Raw genomic sequence first — 27,719 nt, 5'->3', positions numbered from 1 at the left:
CTTCCTGGTGGCGGTTCAAAGCGAACGGCGGGAAGAGCGCTGCAGGTGTATTTATACAGGTGAGTGGATAGACTGAACACTGCGGGCGGCTGCGCATTAGATAATTAACGTAAGTGTAGCTTTAACTTGGAAAGTGAGCTATTACTGTTACAAGTTAATTTTCTAAACTACAGAAAAGATATTGTTAGGGAAGCTCAAATGTGAAAAATTGGACTGATGTTGATATGTGATAGTAATACTACTATTTACCAATGTTTTACTTTATCTTTTTTTTTTATCTGATTACTCTATTAATCGTAAGAATAATCGATAGATTACTCGATTACTAAAATATTTGTTTACAACAGCCCTAAAGCAAATGATATTGCACAGTCAAAGAGGGACTCGGAGCACAAAGAAGAGAATAAGAATAAAAAAAATCTATCCTCCATGTCTAATCCACATTACATTTAGAGAAATTCCCCATCTTCAAACACAACTTTCATACACATTTAAATTCAGGTGTTTTTAGCTATTGGACAGTCTTTGTACACTGAAAAAAGAAAGAGCTGAGCTCCAACTTAAAAAAAAACTGTGATAATTTGTTGATTAGAGCCAAATTAAGTTTGTCAAACTTACTTTACTTGTGTTTGTTAAGCATGAAAACTAAATAAAGTCAATAAATCTGGTGGACAAACTTAGAATTTTTATTAAGTTTGAGCTCCATTTTTTTCAGTGTAGTTATTTAATGAAGCAGCCTACAAACGTACTTTAAGGATCTTATTTTAATCTATACATTTTGGAAACAGATTTCCTTTTGATATTTTGATTCATAAGTGAAAAATAAACATATAGTTTAGGATTTATTGATTCTGAACAAGAGCCTCTTGTGAAAAACTGATTCACTTACTGCCATAAAAATACACGGAAAACCTGCTAAAGTTAGCAGTTATTCTAGAAGAAAAGTCAATGTTCTACAGTATAAGCACCTGAAAATTACTACTGACTACTACAAACCGCAATTTAGGACTGAAAATAAAACTGTAGGGATTTCTCAGACTAAACCTGAGAGAAAAAATGTGGAAACAAAATGTAATGCTGGGAATGTAGAAGCAAAAATATGCATCATTACACCCAACAATTATTCCTTTAATAAAAAAAGTGAAACAAAATAAACTTGGTCAATCAAAATTCCAACAGGACATGACTCCATCTTCCACACACCCTTTAACAGTGGAATCTAGCATAATATAAAGCTGATTTATAAAGGATCACAAAGAAAAGAGTTCAGATAAAAGGAGCCTGAGAGAGCAACTGAACGCCAAAGGAACAAGGACACAGTGACCTCTATAGTAAAGCAGGACATTTGAGACGAGACAGATGGCTGGGGAAAATGTGCCAAAGTATCGAGCATAAAAGACAGTGACTTTCAGAATCATCTGAATCAGTTTGGAAAAAGACATCTTGGGGAATTAGTGGGCGGAAGACGCCAGGAAGTGCTGTGTCAGGTCAAGTAGAAGACAAACCAATGGGAAAGAGACAAAGTGTCATAAACAACCGCAGAAAAGAAACTTATAGCATGTCTCGCAAAAGAGATCTGCAGTTTATCTTAAGTCCTTTAGGCTTTGACAGAGCACAAAATCTATCCATTGTGACACTTTAATGTAACTCCTCCCTGACAAATTCCTATAAACTCTTCCCATCCATCTGTCTCCCATTCTTTCCATTCTCTGGTTTGCTGCTAATCTTTCCCTCCCAGCCGTAGTTTCCATTTCACTTGCAAAAAGAGTTCCTCTGACTCCCTGAAAGCAATGCCACTTTCCGCTCCTCTTCCTTCACACATTACGCACAATGGAGGGATAAAACTTCCCTCCCGCCCCGCTTATCTGTTTCTAATTGACTGCCAGCGGCAGGGCTGCGAGGCGAGGCGGGCGGTTTCTTGCCTCTGTGGTCTGATCGTTGGACAGAACAGGAGCTGGTGAGATTTAACAGTCGCACTCATTTGCCACCGGTCAAGGCAGTGCAACAGAAAGAGTCAGCCCTCGGGCAGGTACAGGCCGTATTTAGCAACAGGAGGTCTGCAGTTGCTGAGTGATAAAGAGGAACTGGAGGGACTAATACCTGCAGACTGGTGTAGAGAGGGATGGACTCTGCTGCAGGTGAATGACTCAACATGGTGGGGAGTAATCAGAACAAAAGGCTCTCGCTTTCACTGCAGCTACTGCTGCTGAGAAGAGCTGCTCACCATTAAAGGGGCATCGTTTAGTTTACAGCTCTCTCAGGCTTGTGTTTGGATGTCATTGTGTTTCCATTTGATGCAGGTGTAAGCCTCTGTGAGCGATCGCAGTGGGACTTTAACGGGAGATAAATTGTTTCGGGTTAATTATGTTTGACTTGCAGAAGAGGTGGAATCAAATAGGTTGTACTTCTTTCCACTTTCCACTTCTTTTTTGCTTTTTATATTTGTCCTTATTACTTTAACATTTGCATTATAATAACCAATTTGCTGGATCCAGTACTAAGAAATGGATCTTCATATTTGGAGTAAAGTTTACAACAACCACTACTAACGGTAGTAACTCCCACCCATACTTCTTATTGTCAAAAGGTATGTTTACAAAGACGTAATCTCAGTATAAATCCAGCTGTTCTCTAAAGGCCTCTGTGGTTTGTTAGAGAACAACAGAAAACAAATGGCACCATGGAGATCAAGTATCATAGCAGACAAGTCAGTGAGAAAGTTATGAAGAAGTTTACAGCTAGGTTTGGTTAGAACATAATATTCCAAGCTTTAATCGTCTCACAGCGCTCCTAGATAACACAGTCTCTCTCCAGACAATCTGAGCTTGAGTTATTCTGCAAACAACTAGCAGAACATTTTGTCTCTAGATGTACTAAACTGGTAGTTACACATCTCCAAAGTCAAAGTTGGTTTTATATTAACTCAGAGAGTCTAAATATGAATGTATACAAAACATTTCACATTTTATTTCCAAATACCATGTATCTAGAAATCAAACAAAGTCAAATGTTTTTTTTTCCTCATCTCAAAAAACATGCAGCCTGGTCTATTAGAGTAAAAGGCTTAATAAAAACCATTAAAGTTTGTGTTTGTAGCATAATGCAGAAAAGTTCAAGGGGTGTGAATATTTGTACAAAGTACCGTACATGAACAGATGGTAACTGTTTTTGAAAACAATTTACCATGAAGGACTATCCTCATTACATGTTTAAGAAAAAAAACTTATATCCCAAGTTGGAGAATTTGCCATTGTGAGAGTGAGAGCACAATGGTTTGATGCTTTGACTTGACGGATTGTGCACATGCGGCGGATGAAAGCAGCATCTGCTTATCCACGGTCTCAGGAGGTGTTATGAAATGTTTATCTTTCTCTGAAGGTTTGCTTAGCGAGACAGGTGATATGTGAATGTGCTGGTGGGCTTCATGAATGAGTGAACACACCATGAATATGAAAAACACTTGCTGAAATATTTACCCAAGACAGATTTCCACCTATGGGGAGGTACATACTCAAACTAAAAACTTTGTGAGATAGTCAGACTTTCTTCCCTGTTGGATGAGAGATTGGAACGCTTGTGTTCACAATGTGGACTCCAGGGGCTTACAAAGTAGGAAATGTAACCTTAAGAAGTCATAAAAATCTCCACCGGTTATTCCCAGGTGTTGTGAGTGTGTGTAAAAGTCCTACCTGTGTGACGGGGGGCGGCGTCTGCCCTGGTGACTGTGCTGATAATGTGGAGGTCCTGAAATAGAGAGATGCCTCCCGCCGCTCTGAAGTCAGAGGCCGACTGGCTGAGTCTCTCCACCCCACTGATGGTGATCCTGGGCTCACTGGGCTGCAGCACCATCACCACCGCCTCAATGCTGGGGATCGTGATGCACGTGTCTTCACCAAAACACCTAGACCAAACAGAAGGGAACAAAGAAGTGAGAAGAAGAAGAAAAGAACAGCTGGCTGAATCACCAAGCACAGGTTGGTTGAAATGACATGAAAACTGCATTTCTTTGTGCTGTGTCACAGTAAGGTTTTGATTTGTGACCATTATTTGATAAGCAACAGGGGTTCAGGGCCACAGACACTTCAACAAAGCTTGGACCACAGGCAGAGTAAAAAGTGGGATGCTCCATTTCTTTTTTCCCCAAATGAAAACAGTAGAGTTAAAAATCAGAGCTGAAGGAAATGATTTTGAACTAATATTAGCAATCGCTTTGAGAATAGAAATATTCTTTATTGTCCCCAAATGGGGTCAATAAAGACACATTTTTTGTCCCCCAAATTCAGTTGTGGCAGCAGCTTTGGAGCTTTCAGGTTCACACAAGATAAAGAAGAAGCAGCATCCATAAAACCCTTTCAGTGTTCTGGTCATTAAAACCTTTTACTGGGTTATTTTCAGACTTCAGATTTGGGAAGTTGTTCACTACAAATTGTCTCCCTCTTTTGGATTTTGCAAAACCAAGGGGGGGAAAATTCACAATCAATAATGGCAGCAAGAGAACAAACCAAAACAAACACAATTATGGCACCAAATTATACAACTCCTTGCAAAAGTATGAAATCACAGGTCATAGAGATCGCACAGTGAGAAGTGTCCTATGGGAAACAAAAAAAGTTAACATTTGACAGAAGACTGTTTATTATTCTAGCTTTGTCAAACATTCCACTAAAAAAATTATGATATTGTTGTACTAATTGGCACATCATTTTTCAGATTGTGTGCGTGAACAAACAACAACAAAAAAGAAACAAATATATTAGTACTTCATCTGAGTTTTACATCAGCTTGAATTTTTGGATTTTCAATTTCACCAAAGACAAACAATATTCTCCATGGTTTTGTTTTTTGTGCTTCATTTTTTTACCATTCCACATGTTAATTTGCCCTCCTAAAGGAGCTTTGTAACCTTTCCACTGTGTAAACTGTTGAGGGCTTGTTTCCTGTCAATCATCTCAGAGTCACAGCTCAATAAGATTCACAAATTACAGGATGATGATAATTAATGTGAATAAATATTTGCAATTGATTTCCACATTAAGGGATTTAATTTTTATGAACAGTGTTGCCCACATTTGCTGTGTGGGCAACTCATTTCTTAGCCAGAAAGGTGTTGCCCACATTTCTGGTTAAAAATTGTAAATGCATTGAAATGAGTTATTCTCTCATTGCCATTTTGAATAGTTTTGGTAAAACTAAAATAGATCAATATTTATATCCCTAAAAATCTCTTTCAGATAGATAAAACTGAAGCAGTTTCTCGAATTCAGACTTTCCTTCTTTGCTTTTAAGAACTTCTAATAAGTAATCTTCAACTTCCTGTTTGTCTTGAGTGTATGACATAAAACAGAGGCCTGTTTCTTTCTGGGTCTGGCCACTAGCCTGGATGACAACCCATCAGTATCTTATCATGTTCATATTTAATATGGTGGGGGATCTGTCATGCTGTGGGCCTGCTACTTGAAAAGTTAAGGGAATCTTGAGTCCATGGATTCTTAGAAATCTGGTAGCTTATACCAAATCAGGATAATGATCCACAAAAAATGGAAAAAGCAACCCAAACGTGGTTCATCAGGTACACAACTAAATCATCTTTTACAGCAATCTATGACTCAAAACTCCACAGATCCATCTCTGAATGCTCTAACATTTTGAAGTGTTCTGTGAGAACAGTGAGAGCTCTACCAGTGGGGTTACTACTAGTTGCGTAATCTTAAATTTAGCTAAATACATATCTTAATATTGTAATGTCTTTGCTTGTTGAATAAATATACTCAATGTTTGAGTTTATTAGTGTTTCAGAGCATGCTGCTGAAGTAAAATTATGAATATATTTCAATTCTTTAAACCCATCTTTGCCAGGGGTGCCAATAAACGTTGCCTACACATTATATTTTATATTTTACAAACCCAGAAGATAATTTGCAGTCATATTTCAAAGGGTTATTTTGTTACAACAGACTAAATATCATCCAAGAGCTGTTCTCAAGAGCTTTTTTTGCCAGAGGGTGTAGTAAACCTCCTATCAAACCTCTGATAGTTCACAGAAAATAAAAAACTCCTAGAAAGGTCTATGCAGTAATTACTACAGTTATTTAGAGGGTAATACATTCTGTCATGTTCGTTTTCATTGAGTAGAATCAGAGCTGCAGGACTATACTTGTTTTTGATACCCGTCTCATAAACACACAGCTTCCACTGGCAACATATAATGGGTGGGAGCTCAGTGAGAGCTTAGAATTAGCTGTGATCTTACAATGAAGCCTGGGTAAGCAATATCCATAACCCACACACAGACATACTGTACATCTGCCATGTTCACACATGTATGCGTACAGAAATGATGCAAAAGCCTAACAGATGCACTGGTGGAAGACTGCAGGTTGAAAATCAATCACCTGGAAAACAGGAGCTATTAAAATGAGAATGGAAGCTGGCGGGCGGGGTGAGGGATTGATGCTGCAGCTGGTGGTGATGCTGTGGTGGGAGCTGAACAAACATGCCGGATTTTTGTTTTTACATTTCACCAAAGGCCTTTCAAGCACACAAAGGTGTCGGTGGGAGGGACATCAGAGCATTCCCTCCATAGTGTGCGGCGGCTACAGGAAATGATAACATGTTTTCTTTCCTGGATTGGAAACCTGGAACGTACAGTTTACGCTGCAAGGCATTATCTGTCTTTTCCCACCTACGTCCTGATGTAAATTATGCTGCAATACACCAATCCATGACACACATCAGCAAACTGTTTTCCCATCTTAAGCTGGGATGTTTCTTAGTTGTTTTTTAAATTCTTTTTAATTAGCATTTAAACTCAAAAATGATTTACAAGAAGTTCAAAGCTTTACTTTTTATTTCATCATTCAGAGTTCAGTCAGTTTTAAAAAAAAAAAATTATATAAATTAAACCCGTAGGTTCAAATTTTACATGTAAAATGCCCCAATGTTCAGATTTTTGAAGAAAGACATCTCATATTGATCCCACCTTTACCTCAGAACAGAAATGAAAAGTTGGGAGAAGGAGTAAATGCCTGGATTATTTGAGTTATGTTTAATTTTCTCTTTGAATAAACAAAATATTTTTGAATTGTATTTGAAATTTGCTGAAATTGAGAGGGCGGTAAAGCCTTTATAAAATCACTGAGTGACTTTTAAAAGGACAGCCAGCCTTGTACGGAATGACTGTCGCAATAATTTAGAAATTTTAATCCTGCATTGCAACCTTCCTTCTTTCAGTTAAACGTTATTATCCAGCAAACATATTTAATAAATTGCATAAACAAGAATTGGGTGACCAACTCTGAATTAATTTTATTTATTAATTTTAAATAATACATAAATGACGTGTCACCAACTATATCAATTTCACAGTAAAAACAGTGAAATGAGAAAATATTATTGTCATATCTTTATTATAGTTGTGTGTTTCAACATATGAGAAAATACATTACTGCTTAAATGAGCTGTATTAATCCCAAATCCATTGAAGTAGCAAAAAGTAAAACTAGATACAGTGACATCAAAACTTACAGAAATGAGTAACTATATAAAACTTTGAAACAAAGTGTGCCAACACAAACTTTCAAGTTTATTCATGTTTGAAGCAGAGCATAGACAGCTGCTGCAGGGTGTTTCCTTCTTTCAAAACTGAAACTGGTTTAAGATCCACAATTAGTAGTTTCTGTAATCTCTTTAGATGTTTTCTCTGCTTGGTGCTTGGCAATGATTTGACCCTTCCTACCATAATAACATCTTTTCCACAACTACATGATGTCTCTTTCCACATGGTTGTTTAAGAAATAAGAAGCTACTCATCTCATCAGTTGGGGTTAAATAACTTGCTGCCAGCTGAAAGACAGTCGGCCATGCAGTAATTATCCAATAGGATGCTTCGTTAAATCCAGGTGGCAAGGCAATGCATTACATATAAGATTTCTTTAAAAAAAAAAACTATTCAAGAAAGAACAGAATATGTAATAAAATTTAAATCTGGTGGAAACTTAAGTTTGTGCTGATATTGCAGAGGACAAACAGAAAACCCCACAAAAATAACAAAATTTTATGTTGCTTTTTGCTGCTCTTTCTGTTCCTTTATGCCTTTCTTGACAAGAAATTAATTAATGTGTGTTGTTAGGTTTTGAGTCGTGCAAACCTTAGAATACTTTGGAGTGACACATCAGTCAGAAAGCTTCTGTGCGTCCATCATCCTCACCAGGTACGCTCGCTCACACTACTCTCTATTACAAACAAGCAGAGCATTGAAGCAGCTTGAAGGCAGTTGGGGCATCAGTTTGGGAATGGAACAGGAAAGCTGTGCTGGACCCACTGAGTCATAATTTGATGTGTGCTGTTGCTCTGCAGCTCCATCAGGTCCATCTGCATGTACAGGCACCTCTCTGCATCAGAAGCGAACGGATTATGAAAGAGTTCCAGATTAAGTTTTGCTCATGTTATCTTTAAAATGTGCACAAGCCAAGGCTGACTGAGTTTTTCCATTGCTTGACTATATAGAAAGTTTATCAAGTTTCCTTGCTGCATCTGATTTTCACACAAGCTTGTTTGGACCCATGGCTGGCGTGGTGAGCAGCTATTCTGTGCATTATGGGATATGTAGTGTGAATAGATTGAGCACTATAGAACTAATTGGTAGGCCGATACAAAATGAAATTAACTGCACTGAGGGGTGAAAGCATACATTCTTTAAAAAGTATTATTTCCTCAATTTCCAATTGTTGTAAATATTCAAAGAAGCTGTGTTTTGTATGACTATTTTGTGTGGCAGAAGGAAAGGTTGAAATGCATTATTAAAAGAAGGATGTCCATGGGACATCATGCCCATAGTGAGTAAACGTTTTACTGTCATAGAATATTAAAAAGAAGCTAAGTGATTTTACTGAGAGTTGGATAAAAACTATTGTATTTAATCCTGCAAAATTAATTGTTTGGATTTACAGCAGAGGTGTCCAAAGTGCAGACCATGGACACTTCTGGAATAGTCTTGTCTTTTGTTAAATGTAAAACCTCTTTCAATGGAAAATGTTTGGTACAATGAAATGTTCTTTTTTCAATAAAGCATTTGAGATTAAAGAATGATCCATACCTGCCATACTGTTGATGAGAATTGACTAAAACCATTTCTAGGCCAACAATGTAGAAAACAGCTCACTCAAAAACATGCCTTTCTTTTAATTAGACACACATTAAGAACCATTTTTTGTTTCAGATCTATAATGATTTACAAGTCCCCTTTTTTATAAAAAAAAAATCAAAGTACTTTGCTTTATTAAAATATTCAGTTTTGTTTATAGAGAAGTTCTTTTTTATTGCTTTTTTATTTTTAAATAAAAAAGATGGAGTGCAAGTACTTAAACTTTGCAGTTTAGTTCGGACACAACTGATTCACAGCCAGTAATCTTATTTCATGGTCAGCCTATTTCCAAATTCAATTGTGTTTACAGTTATTTTGTTTACCTGATGCCTCTAATACTTAGTGACAATAAATGGTAGGGGCCAGTGTTTCTGCTGGTCGTTCTTCTGGATGGAGCCGTAAAACCACTAGCTAAAAATTAGATCAACAGAAGGATCCAGAACACACTTAACACACATTTGCTGTTGTTTACTCAAAGTAGATGAAACAGTAACAACTATGGTGAGAGGTAAACTGTTTAGTGGTTTAAGGTTGATAAATGTGTAGAATTAAAGGTCATTAGCAAAGGCCCCCTAGGTTTATTAAATACTCAATACAGATTAAATGTAAGAGCAAAAAAAAGAAGTTCGCCAAATGATGGTAAACCATTTCATTAAAATATTCACTGCTGTTAATAAGTTAAGAGTTTATGCATTTGTGGGCAGAATAATTTTTCTATCTATCCTAAGGTTCTAATTTCATCATCTTCAGCAGAAAAATTGCAACTGGAGCAGAAGAATATCAGAGGCAGTCTATTCTTATCAAGACATTAAACCCTAAGGCCATGATTACATGAGGCTGCTGTCTGGAAACTGCTGGTATTTCCAGATCCTGACCACTAAGACATTTTAAATCCAATGTAGTTGTCATGCCAGGCACTATAAGGCGCAGTGCGAAGAATGTCGTTGGAACACATATGCACTTTTGACCCATAGCTTCCACCTCATTTAGAAAGCAGTTGACAGGCCTTATTATGGGACACTCACATATTAGCTAGTTCATTTTTATTGGATAGACACTGGTCAAGTCTGGTCAAGATAGAAAAAAGTCCTCGTATTTTGGTCACCAACTGATTTTCTTATGTTTCTCTAATATCAGCAACAAAGTTGATAGCATTTCCATGCTTGTGTGCATTTTTAGAAAAACCTATCAAGTCAAAAGAACTTTAATTAGGAATTAGTGCCACTTGCTTATTTTTACAATGTATTATTGCAATTATGAAACATCAGCAAGAAACCTGCTTAATTGCCAAAATTCATTCAGCATCTCAACTTATTTCTGCAAAACAATCCTCACCAGACAGGCTTTGTCATGAAGTTGCCAAGATTTTCTGGTAGGAAGCCAAGTTTCAAGTTTAAATTTGCATAATTTTAGAGCCATTGCAGCTTTGTCCAGGATCTGCAAGCAAAATTTCATTTGAGCAAAATTTACCAATGCAATGATGCAAGCTTATTTGCGTTTGCATAATGTATTCTTTAACAACTGCTATGCCTCCTGCTTCAATGGCTTTGGTTTATCACCAGCCACCCGTGCAGCGTGCACACACAGTCCTCGGGTCCATGTACGTGCAAAGACCCTGACGGGAGGGAAGAGAGATGGAACCCAGGGCTGTGCTGCAGGGGTCTACATATATTTAAAACAATCATGAATTTTAATAGTTACCCGCTGAGGGAGACTGTTTTACAAGCCACTCGCTCTTTCTCTCCCTCCCTCCCTTGCACATACAGATTCACGTTCAGTTTTTTCATCTTTATTTCCTGACTCCTCCAGCAAAACCCGCCTGGAATTATTAATACATGACATGAGGATGTTAAAACTAGCCCCCGGTGGCGACAGCAAACTCAATTTGGTGTGTTAACAGGAAGTGACAGCCAAAGAAATGGAAGCACGGGGACAGGACTGAGAGAAAGACGTGTGGAAATCGATGTGTGAAAAGAGAGTTACATTAGTTAAGGCCGTCTTCTGTGTTGTTGTTACACTTAACAGAAGTGTTGAGGTGGAATAACATTCACAAGAAAGCCACAGAGACCCAGAAACAATACGAGGCATGCTAAATATGAAGGAATTCACAGGGAAGACGGGGACAAGTTGGATGGAAGTCAAAATAATTGCAAGAAGAAGTCGGCGACACACTTACTGGACGGTGGTGGAGATCTGCAGGCGGCGGATGCCCGGTGTGGGAAACTGGCGGGAGTTTATGTAGGAAACTTTCCTCACAGCTGTGTTAATGTTCTCCAGATTCTCTCCCTCCATCACCAAAATGGACTGAGCTGGGTTGAAGTGGAACTGGGAAATGGAAGAAATGAGAAGCAAGTAGATGTTAAATGAACTGATGGACATTTATACAGTGGATCACTTTGGTTTCTGTTTTGGAAACCATCACTATCCTCTGTTAGCCATGAACAGGCCAATCTGAAGGAGGACAAAGAGTGATCTGAGTGTCCTGTTCTCCTAAAGCTAACTGGCCTGTCATTTTCTGAGTTCAAAACTGATTTCAGGTCAGAATCTCCTGGATCAATCAATAAAACAAAAAGCAGGCTAAAATTTTAATACTTTGAACACCAGGGGGATGTGTAGCGAGTTGGGAGAACTACGAACCTTGAGTAAAACTGTTGGTGAACATGTTTACGGTCAATTACAAATTCAGCAGGTGCAGAGCAGCATCATTAATCACTTGGAGAGGTATCTGTGGCCACTTTGTACAGGAGAGTCCGATAATCACTCTCCTCTTAACTGTGCAGCAACTCCGGTGGGAAATTTGTGGCTATTTAACAGCTAAGTGCTCCACTTTGTTCACCAAATAGCTTTGTCTGTCAGTTATCTGATTGCAGCACCGTTAGTGTACAGATGTTTGTCTTCTCTTGCAGAATAACAACTTTTTGAGGCTGCAGAAAAGCAGACTGAAGTTATTTAACAACCTTAAAAAAGCTTGTACTGGTAATTTGTATGTTCCAGAGTTCTGTAAACTATTTATGAGCATAAGGTAGTACCTACAGATAATGCATTTAGTTGGTATTGACAATGTAGTCTTTCGAACTCTAACAGCTAGGAGCAGCTCAGTTGCAATAAATGGATAGACTGTATATTCAAATGATGAAAGTAGCATTTAGATGGCATATGTATGAATTTTGGAAAATGTTTGGAGTCAGGATTTGGATTTAAAGTTACAATTCAGCTTTTATAGTAATAATGCTTGTCTGATCAGTGTCATTAGTCAGGTCATTTTCATTTAGCCAAGTAGAAAAATATGAAATGAAAAAAACAAAACAAAACAAAAAACAATCCTGCCTGTATAAAAAGTACAGGCACTCCTGATCTAATAAATTTTGGTTTGTTCTACAAAGTCTCCTAATTTTTTTTTTTTACAGCAACTCTCAATGAGAAGGTGAAAAACCATCTATCAGGGATAATGTTTTGGTACAATTGTATGTGTATCAATATGGATACAGAAAAAACAGAAAAAAAATCTATACAATCTGATTCTACTTGTGTAGTCCTTTGATATTTGATGACAGGACTTTCTTGCCCCAAGATGCTTTTGTGTGTTCCTACTGCAACAGCACTGATTGCTACCTATTCCTTCAAACTGGGTCCTGGCAACAAGGTGACACTCCCCAGAGTTCTCCCCTGTCATCTCCCCATCCACATTACCCTTTTTCTTGCTGACTCCACTCAACATCCTGTTTTCTGTCACCACTCTTACTGCCTACCTCCCTCAGACTCTCCCTCTAAGCAGGATATTCTCTTCTGATTGCAAAGCGCCAGCCCTCCACCTCCCTGGATAAACTCTTTTCCTAAGTTCCTGCACTCTTATTGGAGCCACATGAGTGTGGCTAAGAAGAAGATATAATGGTACTCTAAAGATAAACTGCACTGGCCCTTAAGAGGATATCTTCCCCAGCTCTCTCATATCCCAGCACCTCGTTCCACCAAGTCGTCTCAAAAGGTTGCCAAGCATCTCTTCACTGCATCGCAGCACAAGGAGACCTATGCAAAGAGTGGGCTTTAGGAGAGAGCAAGAGTGAAGAGGGAAGATGAAAAAGAGTGTTAAAGGAGCTGATGGTGGGTGGTTAAGGGGGGGACAGCTTCAGGTGTGCGCAAACCCCCATTTATCTTGTCTGCCCCCTGTCTTCCACAGCACAGGGAGATGGATTAGCCAGGTCGGTGCAAAGGTAAATGTGGGGGGAGAGAAAGAGAAAAGCAGATAAGTTTCATGAAAACCAGCTAGTGATTCTGCTGGTGATTTAAAGCAAAACATTTCTCTCAACGCAGAGATCAAAAATGTGTGCTTCTCCTTGTACACATTCAAGAAGAATGTATGCAAAACGTTGTCTCCGTGTAGACAGGATAAGTTCTGAGCGGGAACAAGCTGTAAAGAATCCACGGCTGCAGAAAAAGCTCAAGTTAAAGAAGCAGTTTTTTTTTTTTTTTTTACAAAAGAGAAGGAGGGGGAAGATGAGTGATGCGACTCTCAGGTCTGCTCGCCGCTGGTTCTTTGTGTGTGTGAGTGTGAAAAATAGAAACAGTAGCAGCAACTACAAAATGATGAATGAGGCCCAGTCGACACAAGCCATTAAAAACAGAGATTCACTATGCATGTTTCAATTACATTTACACTTGTTGCATGTATATCTTGTAGGTACTGTCTTTTTTACAACTGGGAGCAGCTGATAAGCATCTCAAAAGCTCAAATAACAACTGAATTATGACCCCAAGTCTCAGAGAGGTAAAAACAGAGGCCATACTGTCAGACAGAGATTTAAAAATTATAAAAGTAAATGAGATTGACCTGCGACAGACTGGCGACCTGTCCAGGGTGTACCCCGCCTCTCGCCCGGAACGTAGCTGGAGATGGGCACCAGCAACCCTCCCGACCCCATTAGGGACAAGGGTGAACAGAAAATGGATGGATGGATGGAAATGAGATTGATTAGCGGTGCTTGCTAACAACTGAGTGTGTCATCCAAGACATTTTACTATGGAATATTGTCTCTGCTTCTTGGAAACTGAGCTTTTAGCATGCCATGTCAGTCATAAAACATTACATTTTCAACTGGATACAATATCATCTATTGAACGCCTTTTTTAAATGATCAGATGTTTATTGATAGTTTTAATGAAATGTCATCAGCAATTCTAAAATACTGAAACATACCAAACATAATCTCTACAATAATTATAAAACATTTAGCCATGGCAAAAACAAAACAGCATTTCATAAGATAAAAATCACACAAATTTTACAATAACTAATACTATTTTTAAAGAGCTTCTCATTTTCTGTAGCAGTTTCAGAACAGCAGTGCTAGTGCTTGTACATACCTCATATATTGTTGTCATGTGTACCTTTTTAGCATTTGGAACTTCATTCTAAACTAGTATTTATTTACTGAATGCCACAAAACCTACTCTGATTTATGGAAATAAGGTAAAATTTTACTTCTACTAACCCAGTAATGTTTACTCACTACACTTTGCATTTATAACATGATTAGATGGAGCCATGTGAAGTCTGCATTCAACAAATCAGACAGTTACAAGATTATTACCATATTTGAAGGGATCATAGTTTTCAATATTGGATCTGCTAATCATTGGATCTGCTAGTCGATCAATGGAAAATTGGCGAGTTTCCCCCTCTATTCAATTGTCAGATTATACAGTCTCCTTTTTATAGTCTGGGTTAAAACTGGAAGTGGAGAGAACTTAAAAATAAATATGTTCGATTGTTTTAGATCACGTAGCTTTTCAACATCAACATATGAATTTAACTTATCTCCTACTTGGTATCTAAGACTTAACATGTGCTATGAAATATTTCTGATTATCTGACTTATGAGTCATAAAGCTTTAATACTGTATTTGTCCCTCATGACAATAATTCTGTGGCACAACAACAGTAAAAACTACCACAACAAACAAGAGCCTACAGTTTTGATTGTCCTTAATGTCCATTAGTTTCTGTTTCAGACACTAGAAAGGCTTTAACGTAAGTAAAAGTGCCTTTGTGAAGCTGTGCAAGGTATAAAACCCCTGAAGGATCTAGGAAACTGAAATTGATGGTTCTAAAGTTTCAGACAGGTTCAGTTGGGTCGGTTTATAGGGGAAGGACACAGTAAAAGTCCCATCATTCTTATTCTCATCCAACCATTCTGTGACTGCTAATGTTCGACAGACAAAGGCACCTTTAAGACACAAGGTCTAATTACAGAATAAGATTTAATACTGTAATTCAGAATAACTTTGTGTTGATTTGTATTGGTTCAGTTGTGAAAAAGACAAATGCAGTATCAAACATTTATTTAAAATTAATCTATGCTATAATATTTCTGACAAAAAATTATTATTTCAATCCATCCATCCATTTTCTGTTCACCCTTTGTCCCTAATGGGGTTGGGAGGGTTGCCGGTGCCTATCTCCAGCTACGTTCCGGGCGAGAGGCGAGGTACACCCTGGACAGGTCGCCAGTCTGTCGCAGGGCAACACAGAGACATACAGGACAAACAACCATGCACTCACACCTAGGGAGAATTTAGAGAGACCAATCAACCTGACAGTCATGTTTTTGGACTGTGGGAAGAAGCCGGAGAATCCAGAGAGAACCCACGCATGGACAGGGAGAACATGCAAACTCCATGCAGAAAGACCCCGGGCCGGGAATCGAACCCAGGACCTTCTTGCTGCAAGGCAACAGTGCTACCAACTGCACCACTCTGCAGCCCCTATTCTTTCAATCCATTTTTTAAACATTTTTATACTATATTATTCCCTCTAAATTACTATTGGCTTCTTTTTCTTTATTGTCAGCGTGTTAGAGTGTTTCTGTGTACCTTTATACTCTTATCCAAGCTCTCAAGGGAGTTAATGTCCAGTCCCTCTTTGCAGGCCTGCAGACAGGAAATGACTTTCTGACTCTCAATCTTCCCTGGGCGGATGGTCAGTCCCGATAAGCTTCCCCGGAAGTACTGAGTGAACCGGGGCTTGGTAACTTCTCCACCTACAAGCACAAAAATAAACAGAAGTATCCACATAATGACTTTTTGTATTAGGAAAACCCTAATATTCACTTTGTTTTGAAGAAACGCTACTAAAGACAAAGTCCAACTAGGTTTGCTAGTTTTGCAGTGAAGTTTACGGAAACTTCATTAGAGTCTATCAATGGAGTCAATGGGCAAAATGTGGGCTGCACAGACCTGCAATGCAACACAGTGTCGTTTTGGAATAACTAGTCAGTGTAAGACTTTTATTTTCAGACTGTAGGAAGTGTGAATGTACCACAAGTAAGTTCAATCTGAAAGTCAGACCACAAGGCACAGTTCTTGCTACTGTTGACATGAAAGTTCATGCTTGTTCAATCAGAATGAGACAACAGAAGTTTATCTTTAATGGAAGGTGTGCATGGAGGGAACCTTTGCTCCCTAAAAAACATGAGTCAGAATAAAATTTATCAGAAAGAATCTAAGACCAGAGCTTCTGAAAAAAGCTTCTTTGTATTGATGAGTATAAAATCTAATTGTCTGAGCAACACAGTAGAGGATATGCATGTTCTCTTATCAGGTAAATGTGTGGATGTTTCCTACAGAAGGAGCTGCTGCCCATAAAATCCTCCTTAAATTCCACCTTGTATCAAATTGTGCTGGAAGTAAATCTACAACATTTACAAGACTCTTGGTAAGAATACAAGGAAAATGATGTTGTGTCAGTAAATTTATGGCAAATATTTAACTGATTTTAGTGAGTTAACCTTAATAGTAGCACAGTGATTGTTAACCCTAAACAAGATGTTGGTATGCATAAACACATTTGATTCCCTTTTGTCCTTTTCCACAGGTGACATTTATACAAAAAACATCAATTTAAAATTATGAGAACAAGATAACAGGGTTAGGCACAAGAAGAAATGAGCAAAACTACCAGTTGTGTTTTTGAGCCTTTAGATCCCAAAGACCAAATAGCAGTTATGCCTCTCCATGTGGTGATAAAGCAGCAGGGCACTGCAGTTAGTGATATTCAGTCTCCCTATTCAGGCTAAATAAAGGGAAGGAAAAAGTCAATACATTTAAAGTCTGTCCTCTGAACCCCATAAAGGCCAGAACCAGCAATAAGGGCCTCCAAACCATTCATTAGCTAAAAGGTTACTGTAGCTATGCCTATCAAACTTCACCTTTGCATTCCTTTCATTTATTTCCTCAGCTTTTCTCTGCTGTTCTTTAATTCTGTAAGTAATCCAATGGAGATCTACAAATAAAGAACATTTCTTTCATTCGTTATCTGCCTGGCAAAAGGCAGATAATGAATCCTGTCTTATGCATCAAAATTAAATAAGGAAATAAATTAATTAATTAAACAAAGGGAAGATGAAGTGAAACAATGACTGATAAGCTAGGTGAAACCAACTTCCTGTATTGTATCTTATGGCTTGTCTCCAAACAAATCTTTGTGATCTTCAGTCTCATGGCCCTCTTCCCCCCAAATGGATTGTTGGTTGAATTTGTTTGTGATTAGTTTGTAAGTTTAGATGTGCAAAATCAGAGAATATAATGGGCCAGTCAGTGTACATGACTTATAGATTTGTCTGTTTTATAAGACTTTATTTCTAAAATAATGTGTGATGACCACAGATTATGTATGTGTTTTATGTGATAATGTTGATTCAAAACTACTATTATCAGCTATTTGGGGTTTTTTTTATACAATGTGTAAAAGAGATATTGTTTTAGAATCCAATCTTCGTGGCTTAAGTTTATAATTTAATACATACTGCTCAGTCCTATTTGGGTCATAAATTATGACCTGGGTGTAAAACAATAAAAAAGCTGAACACTATCCAGCTTTTTCACTTTTTCCAAATCTATCATGCATAGAAACATTGCACAGAATTGGAAACTGTAGTGTGAATATCCATTTCGTGCAGCTGAAACCCAGCAACTCTGGCAATTGCTTCCTGAATTCAAAACATTAGTCTCTACACTACAGTCACTGGGATCCTGTATTGTATGGCTATTTGCAGAGCCATGTGTGTTTCTGCTGTTCATGCTTGCTGCAATAGAGGAAGAATTGTTTTCCATTTGAGCAGCTACATGAAAACATGACTATCTCTATCTTTCCTGTGAAGCGGCTGCTGATATCCCACCTCGGTGCTTATGGGAACGTGGGAAGAATAGTTTTCATCCACATGTTTACAAAATCCCATGACCACATATTGAATCCCATATATTAAACACATTCTTTCTGTTATTGTCACGCTTCACCTGCTTCCTCTTCTAGACTCACTTTTTAGCAGTCCTTTATCTTAAGACATCCAACTGTCCCTCAGTCCCTCCCTGACAGATGTTATCAATTTACGATGCAGTCAGGGAAGCTATTAAGGTCCCCAACAGCAGATTAAAAGACAGAAAGTTGAGGTGAGGGTATTAGTAAGACACTGCAGAGCGAGAGGGAGCACGATAAAGATGATGAAGGTGATGATTATTCCACTTGAGTGAGAGCTATTTTATTGCTCTACAGATCTTCACTCTATTATTTTTATTCATCTCCAAAACAGAAACAGATAAGAGTGAAAAGGCACTGCAGAGCTGGAAACAGGACTGTTACTTAGGTAAGTGAGAAATGTGAGTTCACACTCAGTGTGATTTAGAGTATGTGGATAAATGCATCCTTGGCTGTGGGCCTATATTTATTCAATTTACTTTGTATAAAGGTATATCAGTTTCAATTTGTGCTCTAGTGCAATCACGAACAGATCTCGGCTGCATGCTTGCTGCTGGCGGCAGGCAGTTAGGAGGCCAGACAGCGGCGTGTGATTTCACACCCTAAGGAAGCAAAGAAGGTGGTGCTACTCTAAATATCAAACAATTCTGAGAAAGAACTGGTCAGAGAATAAATATAGGCGAGAGAGTGTGAGATTGTGAGAGAAGAGCTCAGCCAGCACTTGCTCTGTGGTTTTAGAGAAGACCCAAGTGGGAGGAAGAAACTTTTCATATAAATAGAAACAAGTTTAGGAGTGAAAGTGCCTTTTTAGAAGGATTTTTAGTTGTACAAGATAAATTAAAACTTTGCGAGGGAAAGCGTTAAATCAAATTTGTGGCAATTAAAGTTTGTCGAAGTAATATGACTATGTTTATACATGAACACGTTTCAAATATATAGTTATGTAAAACAATTAGCACACCCTGTGACAGCCTGTGTGTTTTCTAACATATTCGAGCATAATGCGAATATTTAACATCACTTTTACAATTACTGAGAAATTTAAGTAAAGTGAAGAAAATAACTTTTGAGTGAAATAAAAACAAATTTTTGGCAAGGAATAAATTACCATGTGAAATACAAAAAATCACCATAAGAACCTAGTCACCATTTTTCAGGATATTTGTCCTGTTTAAACCTCAAAGATTTAGTCTGATGTGCTCCTGACTGTTGAAATAAAAGTAAACACCATGGTGAGATTAAAAAAGTATCTGAGGCCTTCAGAAAGAAGATTATAGCAGCTCATGAGTCTGGTATGGGACTTAAAGAATATGAAATCAGCTATTCCACTATAGGGAAAAGAGTCCACAGGGGAAGGACATTTAAAACCACTGCCAACATACTGATGTATGACCAATCCATGCAAGTTCAATCCTGAAAGCAAGCTTCAAGATTATAACAGTCTCCAAAACGCCCAGAAATGTCTAATAAATCCTTATTCCAACCTCAGGAATATTGTTATCTAGACATATTAATCTAAAGCTGAACACCAGAGCTAGGGACATGATTGGTGTAAACCAAATTCAGTATACCAAGAAAGAGAACCTCATACCAACAATGGAGCAAAAATGAGAAAGTGTTATGTTTTAGGGAAGCCCTATTGCAACAAGACCTGATCAGCTCACCATTAATAATCCCAGAATGCTTTAACGGGTGATTGCACAAAATATGAGCACAATCCATACAAAAATTTAAATAAATAAAAAGCTCAAGACAAATCAAAAAGGAACCCTGCAGACCCAGAACATACCAGCAAATCCACCAAGAACTGACTGAGAATAAAAAAATGCCTGGGCTTTCTTTGCTCACACATGCTTCATTCTGTCTATCTATGTTAATGAATTATAGGCTTTAATTGTGAGAATGCAAATAAAATTCAATTTTTTTTAGGTCAGAAAATACTTTTTTATCATATTTTATTATCATAGTGCTAAACATAAAATCCCACATGTTAGCATCTGCTAATATTGTCAACAGCAGGCTTAATTACAAACACTCAGAACCTGGTCACAATAAACCAGAATGGCTCCTTTGGGTAAACACATGAAATACAATAATTCCACATGAAATTTATTTGCTATGGTCCAAACAGAATCTGTTCTCATTAGACAATGCTCACTCGCCATTTGTGTGTTATGAACCATGAAATTAAATCATTAAATTGAATTAAATACAGCAGACTATCACGGAACTGTTTAGAGCTGACAAATCTTTTATTTACTCCGCCATCACACTCCATCAAGCCGTTTACCGAGAGAACTTTATATCAGTCTCTGAATCCTTTAAAAAAAAAAAAAAATATATATATATAAACCCAACCAGTAAGCTAGAAAATGCAGATAATCACTCCAGCAATTCTACTCTGAAAATGGGTTCAGAGCAGAAGCTTCAGAAGTCAGTCAGACAACAGATGAGCTCATCTTTGCAATCAATATGGCAGATACTAACAGCTTAGTGCTTTGAAAAGGCAATCTGCTGTGGCTAATGTCTTATGTTAAGATTTTGGTAGCGCCTTTATGACTCTTAACTGAGGCTTAGCCTCAATTGTGAAACAGCTGCAATACTCTTTTAACTCGCTTTTCAATTCAAGCCCTTTTTAATCCTCCCAAAAGCACGTCGTGCTGTGTTCACTTAAAGAAAGGGGAGGGGATGAAGGAGGAAGAGAAGGAAGGTGCGGTGGGGCGGTCTCTGCCACAGATGAACGTGACAAAAGATGACCCTCTCTCGCTCTCACATAAAGAGATATCTTCATCTAAGGCAGAGCATCGCTGAGCAGCTCTTTGGTCTGTTAGATCAATGGTGGGGTGCACCAGGGGTAAAAAGTCCCTTTTCTTCTTCTGTGTCCAATTAGCGGCAGCTATCAGTTTAGAGGACACTTTAATTCGGGGCCTTCATTCAGACTGGGTCAGTCGTTTGTCAAAGACAGACTAAGGGTTCTTCTTAATTACATTGTGCATTCAAGGCCAAAGAGCATGTTCGGCACTCAGTGTCTCCCTGAAAGTAATACTTATTCTGGAATTTCAATATGAGGAAGCAGCAGATTCCTTAAAGCCCAAATAATGACTTTGACTTTTACTGTATGTCCAAACTTTTCTTCCAGTTGAACTCTTCCAGTTTCTAGGCGATTAGATTCAACGACTGAATACCTCTTAAAACTTCTAACAGCATCACCTTGCCAGCAGGCACCAACTGTGAGCTGCACATCAATCTGCGATGGATGGATGGGCCAGTCATCCGTCACCAGGTAGGGATCGTAAGTGACTCCATCCACGTAGAGCGCCACCACCGGGAACTCCACGTTGATGACGTAGTAATGCCACTCCTTGTCACATATCTGAAAAGAAGGAAGAACATGAAAAGGGTCTATTATTGTGTGGACTTTGTACTCTAAAGATGTAATTCATGAAAGTGCCACAAATACACTCTGTACTGTATATTTCATGTGCAAATATCAGCCACTTTTTAGGAAACTAACTTTTTTCCTGAAATAAATCGCTAGATGTATTAACTTTAACTCGACTGTGACTTTATTGTCTTCAAGGGGGATTCATTTTCATTTTCAAGCTACCACATGTTTAAGAACAACAATATTGTGCAAACAGATGTTACCTCTTTTTCCTTCAATAAAATAGAGATGAACTGAATATCCTTTAGGTTTCTGAATGGAAATGAATGTTCTTTCTGTGCTGGAGTTGGTTTGGAAAATCCCTTCACTGTATTTAACCATTGGTTCACAAAAAACAAGTTCTACTAGTGTATGTACTTATGTACATATACATACAGTTGTGAGAAATAAAACTTATACTCAATCAGACCTGTTAATGAAAGAGCTTGTTTTCCTGATGTTTTATGGTTGTTTTTACTGTGTCTATTAGTTTTCAAGAAGTTTTCTTTGCATGTTCACAAAACAACAATTTTATTTCTCTTTAACGTTGACTGTTAATGAATAAAAATCTAGATAAATATAAACCGATCAAAGGCTGTACTGGCCATATGCTTTTTGATATCGTTAAACTTTCAAACCGTTTAAACATAAATAAATTGGATGAGCTTTGAAGCTTCTCTCAGCAGGCTTTCGCTTTTCATGTTTAAATTGCTAAGCTACGACTTTACTATTCACCCAGAAATCCTTCAAAGTTGAAAAAAATAAAATCAGAGGCTTTTGCCAAGATTGTTTTCGGACAGTGTAGTTTCCTCTGTGTGAAATGCTCACATATAAAAAAAAAAACATTAATACGTCAGTGGTTACACGTTCTAGAAGAAATACAACACTGAATGGTTCTCCAGCATGTTTAACCGTTTACCCGGCCTTGCTCTAGATTTTAATTGCAGCGGCTTGGAGACGCCTCCTTCCTCTCTTTTCTACTTATGGAGCTGTACTTCAGCTGTGGCAACACTTATCAGGGTGTGCCTCTCCTCTTTCAGCGCCTCTGATATAACCTGGGACAGCCTTTGAACACACAGCCTTGGGTAACCTCGCTCTCTAATGAGGAGCGCTCGGCAGCCTGCTTATTAACACCATGCTAGCACGGCAGATGGGAGTTCTAATCAATGCGGTTGATTTTCTCAGTTATGGAGGAGTGAGGTACAACATCTGGCCTATTGATAATCATTCTGCACAGCTGCTTCACACACTCGCAGTGTGTGGATCTGATAAGACGGTTGTGAGGGTAGTCAAGAGGGATAATCCTGTTAAGGTTTTGATGGTGCTGCAGATGTGATCGAGACTAATGGGATTGAATTTAAGTAGCTATTTAGGATGTTACGATACCATCTAATACAGAGAAAGCACAACACATACAATTTGTTCACTTCGTTTCACCGTGACAATAGTCTTTTTCAAATTCTTTTGATATGGAGCACGTTCTGCATACAGGTAATTCTTTTTAATCCTCAACGTTTCCATAATAAGGATCTTCGTGCCCTTTTCTTTAAATCTGGAAAATCCTATTACTCAGCTCCCGGGTGTAATGCAACTATGTACACTGACATGCACAAATACTAATTCCTCTGACATTTAGACTATCCTATCCTCATGCGTTAACACTTTTAGCTGCTCAGCATTTCAAAGAGATCTCGAACCCATCTGGGACGCGAGGCCCTAGCGGGTGACTTCTTCTTGAAGGCTTCAAAGGAGAAATGGTGCAGCAATATTGCCCAAGAGGCTGTTGCCTGAGTAGGCTTTTGATGACAGTTTGGAGAGCTCTCTCTAGAAGGAGGAAGAGAATAGTACGGTCGCATGTGTCAACAGAAAGCAGAAGACCCAAGGGCAAAATAAAAACTAAAATTGAAGAAGCTAAGAAAAATAATCTCACTATCCAAATATTGCTGATTTTCTGTTCAGACAACTATTTGCAAGTTGGTTAGTGAAATAGGCTTTAAGAAATTTCGACTACTGTATCAATCAATCAATCAATCAATCAAATTTTATTTGTATAGCACATTTCAGCAGCAAGACATTTCAAAGTGCTTCATTTCAAAGTGTATGCAATCAGACCATCATTTGCCGATTAGTTTTTGCATGAAAACTGGAAAATATAATCTTAACTTGTACAATACTGTCTAACTTCCTCAGACAAGGATCCTGAGTACCTCTTATGTAAGAAATTAGTAGAATGTCGGAAACTGTTTGTAGACATACCTTAGGATGTCTTAGGATAACCTAAGTAATGATGTCATGGTATTACATTCTTCCTGTTTCACCTGTGGATGTGTTTTAACACGACACATGAAACAAACTGCTTCTTTAAATGACATGATGTTAAAAATAAGAAATCAACAAATACTCCAGGGAGAGAATTGTGAATCTTCACAACTTTGGTTCATCTTTGATTACACCTCACAGCTGCCTGAAGGTGCCACATTTATCTGTTCAAACAATTATACACAGGCATAAACACCATGAGACGGTTCTTCCATCATGGTGTTCAGCAAATGTGAAAATGTGTGTCAATGCCAGAACAAAAGCAAATGATGTTGTGAAGATTTTTCTAAAGCTGGTAGGAGAATGTTATTCCCTCAGTGAAACATTTCCTGTTACAATGGGTTGAAAGGCCACATAGTGAGAAAGAAGCCATTACTCCCAAGGCAATATAAAAAGAAAGCTTAATGTTTTCAAACTAACAAAGAATGGTCTAGAGCAGGGGTGCCCAAAACTTCTTGAGACCAAGATCTACTTTTTCTGTAACCAGCCAGCTGAGATTTACCTCAGGACAAGAAGATATAAAAATTGTAAATTAAACTTTATTGACTTATTTTATATGCAAATATCCATCAGTTATAGCAGAAATATTAAAGTGACAGAAAACCTAATGCAGTTTCTTCCTCAGTGAGATTCTGACACTGGGAGGAAGTTACTGGTTTCTGAAGCTGGTTGCAAACCTGAGGCCAGCAGGTAATAATTGGTTACGGTAGATCTGAACTTTGGTTTGATGACCTCAATATGAGGAATTTCGGACTAACAGGAGGAACCACGCAGCTCTGTTAGGTTAAAGCTACATCTTCTGAAGTTAGGATATTTTTCCTCCAACAGGTTCCAGAAGAATCACCTCAAACCAGATGTTGGACTGGAATTAATTTTAATGTCATTTGTGAATGTCAGCTCCTCATTTTTAACAGTGGACCTATAAAGGTTGAAAAATATCATCATTTTGGATAAAGTTTCATCAACATCAATATTTCCACTAATTAAAAAACAAAAATAAATAGCATGTTTGAAAGAGCAAAAGCCTTTCGGACTCTGAGCTCAAACTAAGATGCCAGAGAGCTCCAAACTATTTTTTTTTGTAAATAATAGACAATTTATTTTCATATAATTATCTGGGTAGAAACCATTTGTTTGCTACTTAATGAAATATATTTGTCCTATTTGATGTTTGTTGTGAATGACATAGACTCCCAGACGACCGAGGGAATTAGTCTAAGTCTGTCGTTTATTGAACGTTCAGAAACTACAGCAGCTGTAATGCGCCACAGCAAAGGTAAAATAACCCAAACAGTTGATCAATTTAAAACCACTCGTACCCTTTTAGTCTCTCTTTGTCGTTTAAGCAATAGCCGTTGCCGTGGCAACTGCCTGCGCCCAGCAAGCCAAGCAGAGATTACGTTAAAAACATAACATTCAGTTTGTTACAATATCAGGTTTTCAGGCTTGATATTCATTTTGTGATTATTAATAAGTGCTCCCCTGAACACAGCGGTGGTTGATTAGCTAATTTAAACTTCTGCTATGCTCGTCAGAGTCGATCTTTGAGTCGCCTTTTTAAAAAAATTTTGTTAATTGAACTGAAACGCACTGAATTGCGCAACACCTTGTTGAAACAATAATTACTGAGATTATTAACTTTAACAAGTTTTGTTGATTTATTTTTATTCTTTAAGAAAGTTACAAACGTTTTGGATCTTTGAATATTTTGATAAGCGCGTTTGAAGAGGACGCGCTTGTTTCGGCCTCTTGGCAGTGTTCGATTTGTCACCTGCTGCCAAGATCGACTCAAAACCTTGTATTGTATCGATGTATTGAGCACCCCTGGTCTAGAGAAACGCAGAAATGTTTGGCCATAATGGTCCTCATTTTCTTTGAAGGAAAAATGTAAAACCTGAAAACACAATCCCACAACTGTGAAACACAGGGGTGGCAGCATCATGCTGTGGGACTGTTTTGGTTCTGGAGGAACTGGTACACGTTATAATATACATGGTGTGATAATTAAACAATATATGGAAATATTGAAGCAAAATCTAAAGAATTCAGCCAGGAAGTTAAAGCTCAGAAGCATGAGTACTTTTTATCCCCCACCCCAAATATTCCTTAGATGGTCCCGTAAAACTGCTAACCTGTCAAATAAAACTGGAAACAGTACTTAGCCCATTAAAATTGGCATTTTGTAATCCTTAAAAGATTAAATCATATTTTGCATTCTGAAGTTTTCCTGTTTAAAGAACTGAAGATTTTTATTGCTTATGTGTGAAAGAAATTGCGATAATAATTGCAACCTCAAAGCTACTGTCCATTTGTGCATGTACACATGCATCCTGTCCTCATCCAACTGCAAAATGTAGTAGAAATGCAGAGAGAATACTTCTAGGGACATCAATCTGCTAACACATTAGTCCAACTCTATTAAGTGTTAGCTTCAAAAACCTAAAAGGTGAAGCTCAGTTTCAGTAGAGCACTCCTCGCTCTGCCTGCTGGTGGAAAAAACCCAAAGAAATTTCCTGTTCCCCAAGGCCTCCACTTCCCCATGTCTCTGTTTGATGCAAATTGACAGATGGAAGAAATGAATGAAAAGAAAATAACCACACAAACATGGGAGCGAGAGAACTCGAAGCAACCAGAAGACAATGAATAGATGTGATAGAGGTGGAGAATGAAGACAGCACACATCAAAGGACCCTCCATCATCTCTTGGGGCACTTGTCGTGCGAGACGAAAACAAAAGTTCTATTGCCTCTCTCTATCTCAGTCTTTCTCTCTGTGGTTTGTTTGCACTCCTCTTTGTTGCCTGTCTCTCCATCAGAACCTGACTGTGGGAGTTGTTGCCTCAAGTTCTTTGGAGTTGAAAGGCTCTTGGAGATCTGTCGCCCAAACCATCGTCTTAACTTCAAACAGGAGATGGAAAATGAGATAATAGGATGAAGATAAGGTGGTGTGAGATAGGAAACTGACCCATGGATGAAGGTGGTGGAATCACAGCTGGAGCAAAAGAGAAGGATGAAAAAATAAAATCAAGAAAAGCTTACAGCAAAAAGAAAAGGCGAGAAAAAAGAAATGCTTCATTCTAATAAAAGTTCTATGCAACTCATAATAAAAAAGAATGACATTTTAAGCTTAATTGTCATTTTTAGAATGCACAAAACAGAAAAAATATGTTGAAATATGTAGTAGGAAAATGAGAAAAGAACTGCATTGCTAAGACCTCTGCAGCTCATAACAGCCTTTAAAAAAAGAAACCATTCCTGTCCTTCATAAGATAAACGTTTGCTAGCGATGCAACTGTGAATTCATGTCTTGATATTGGGTTTAACAGATTGATGATTGATGCAGGAAAAGATTTCAGAAAAATGTTTCAAAACACTAGAAGTGTGTTCCCTTCAAAAACATTTTAACACCATAGCTTAAACCTGGAGACCAACTATTTGATTGGCTGCAATACTGGCTAAAATATAATATAATATAATATATGAACCAATATTTTATTTGTTGTTGACTTGCTACCTCTATATTTGATGAGGCCATTTATCTTACCAGTCAAGTATCTTGAGATAAAAATGTCTGTCACTCTCATC

The 27,719-nt window shown here is 38.0% G+C and overlaps 1 protein-coding gene across 2 annotated transcripts in view; it reads right to left on the bottom strand.

The window, feature by feature from the left end:
• Window positions 1–27,719, bottom strand: part of LOC114133258 (calsyntenin-2) — a 285,154-nt gene that overhangs the window by 12,323 nt on the left and 245,112 nt on the right. For both annotated transcript variants that reach the window (XM_027999001.1, XM_027999002.1), the window contains 4 exons: window positions 21,603–21,765; window positions 16,013–16,179; window positions 11,319–11,467; window positions 3,690–3,901 (listed from right to left, as the gene is read on the bottom strand). In XM_027999001.1, the coding sequence (XP_027854802.1) occupies window positions 3,690–3,901; window positions 11,319–11,467; window positions 16,013–16,179; window positions 21,603–21,765 (691 nt within the window). The remainder of the gene's footprint in view (window positions 1–3,689; window positions 3,902–11,318; window positions 11,468–16,012; window positions 16,180–21,602; window positions 21,766–27,719) is intronic.

The sequence above is a fragment of the Xiphophorus couchianus genome, chromosome 18, assembly GCF_001444195.1.
Source record: "Xiphophorus couchianus chromosome 18, X_couchianus-1.0, whole genome shotgun sequence".
Lineage (NCBI taxonomy): Eukaryota > Metazoa > Chordata > Actinopteri > Cyprinodontiformes > Poeciliidae > Xiphophorus > Xiphophorus couchianus.
This window is presented reverse-complemented; position numbering and strand designations above follow the sequence as displayed.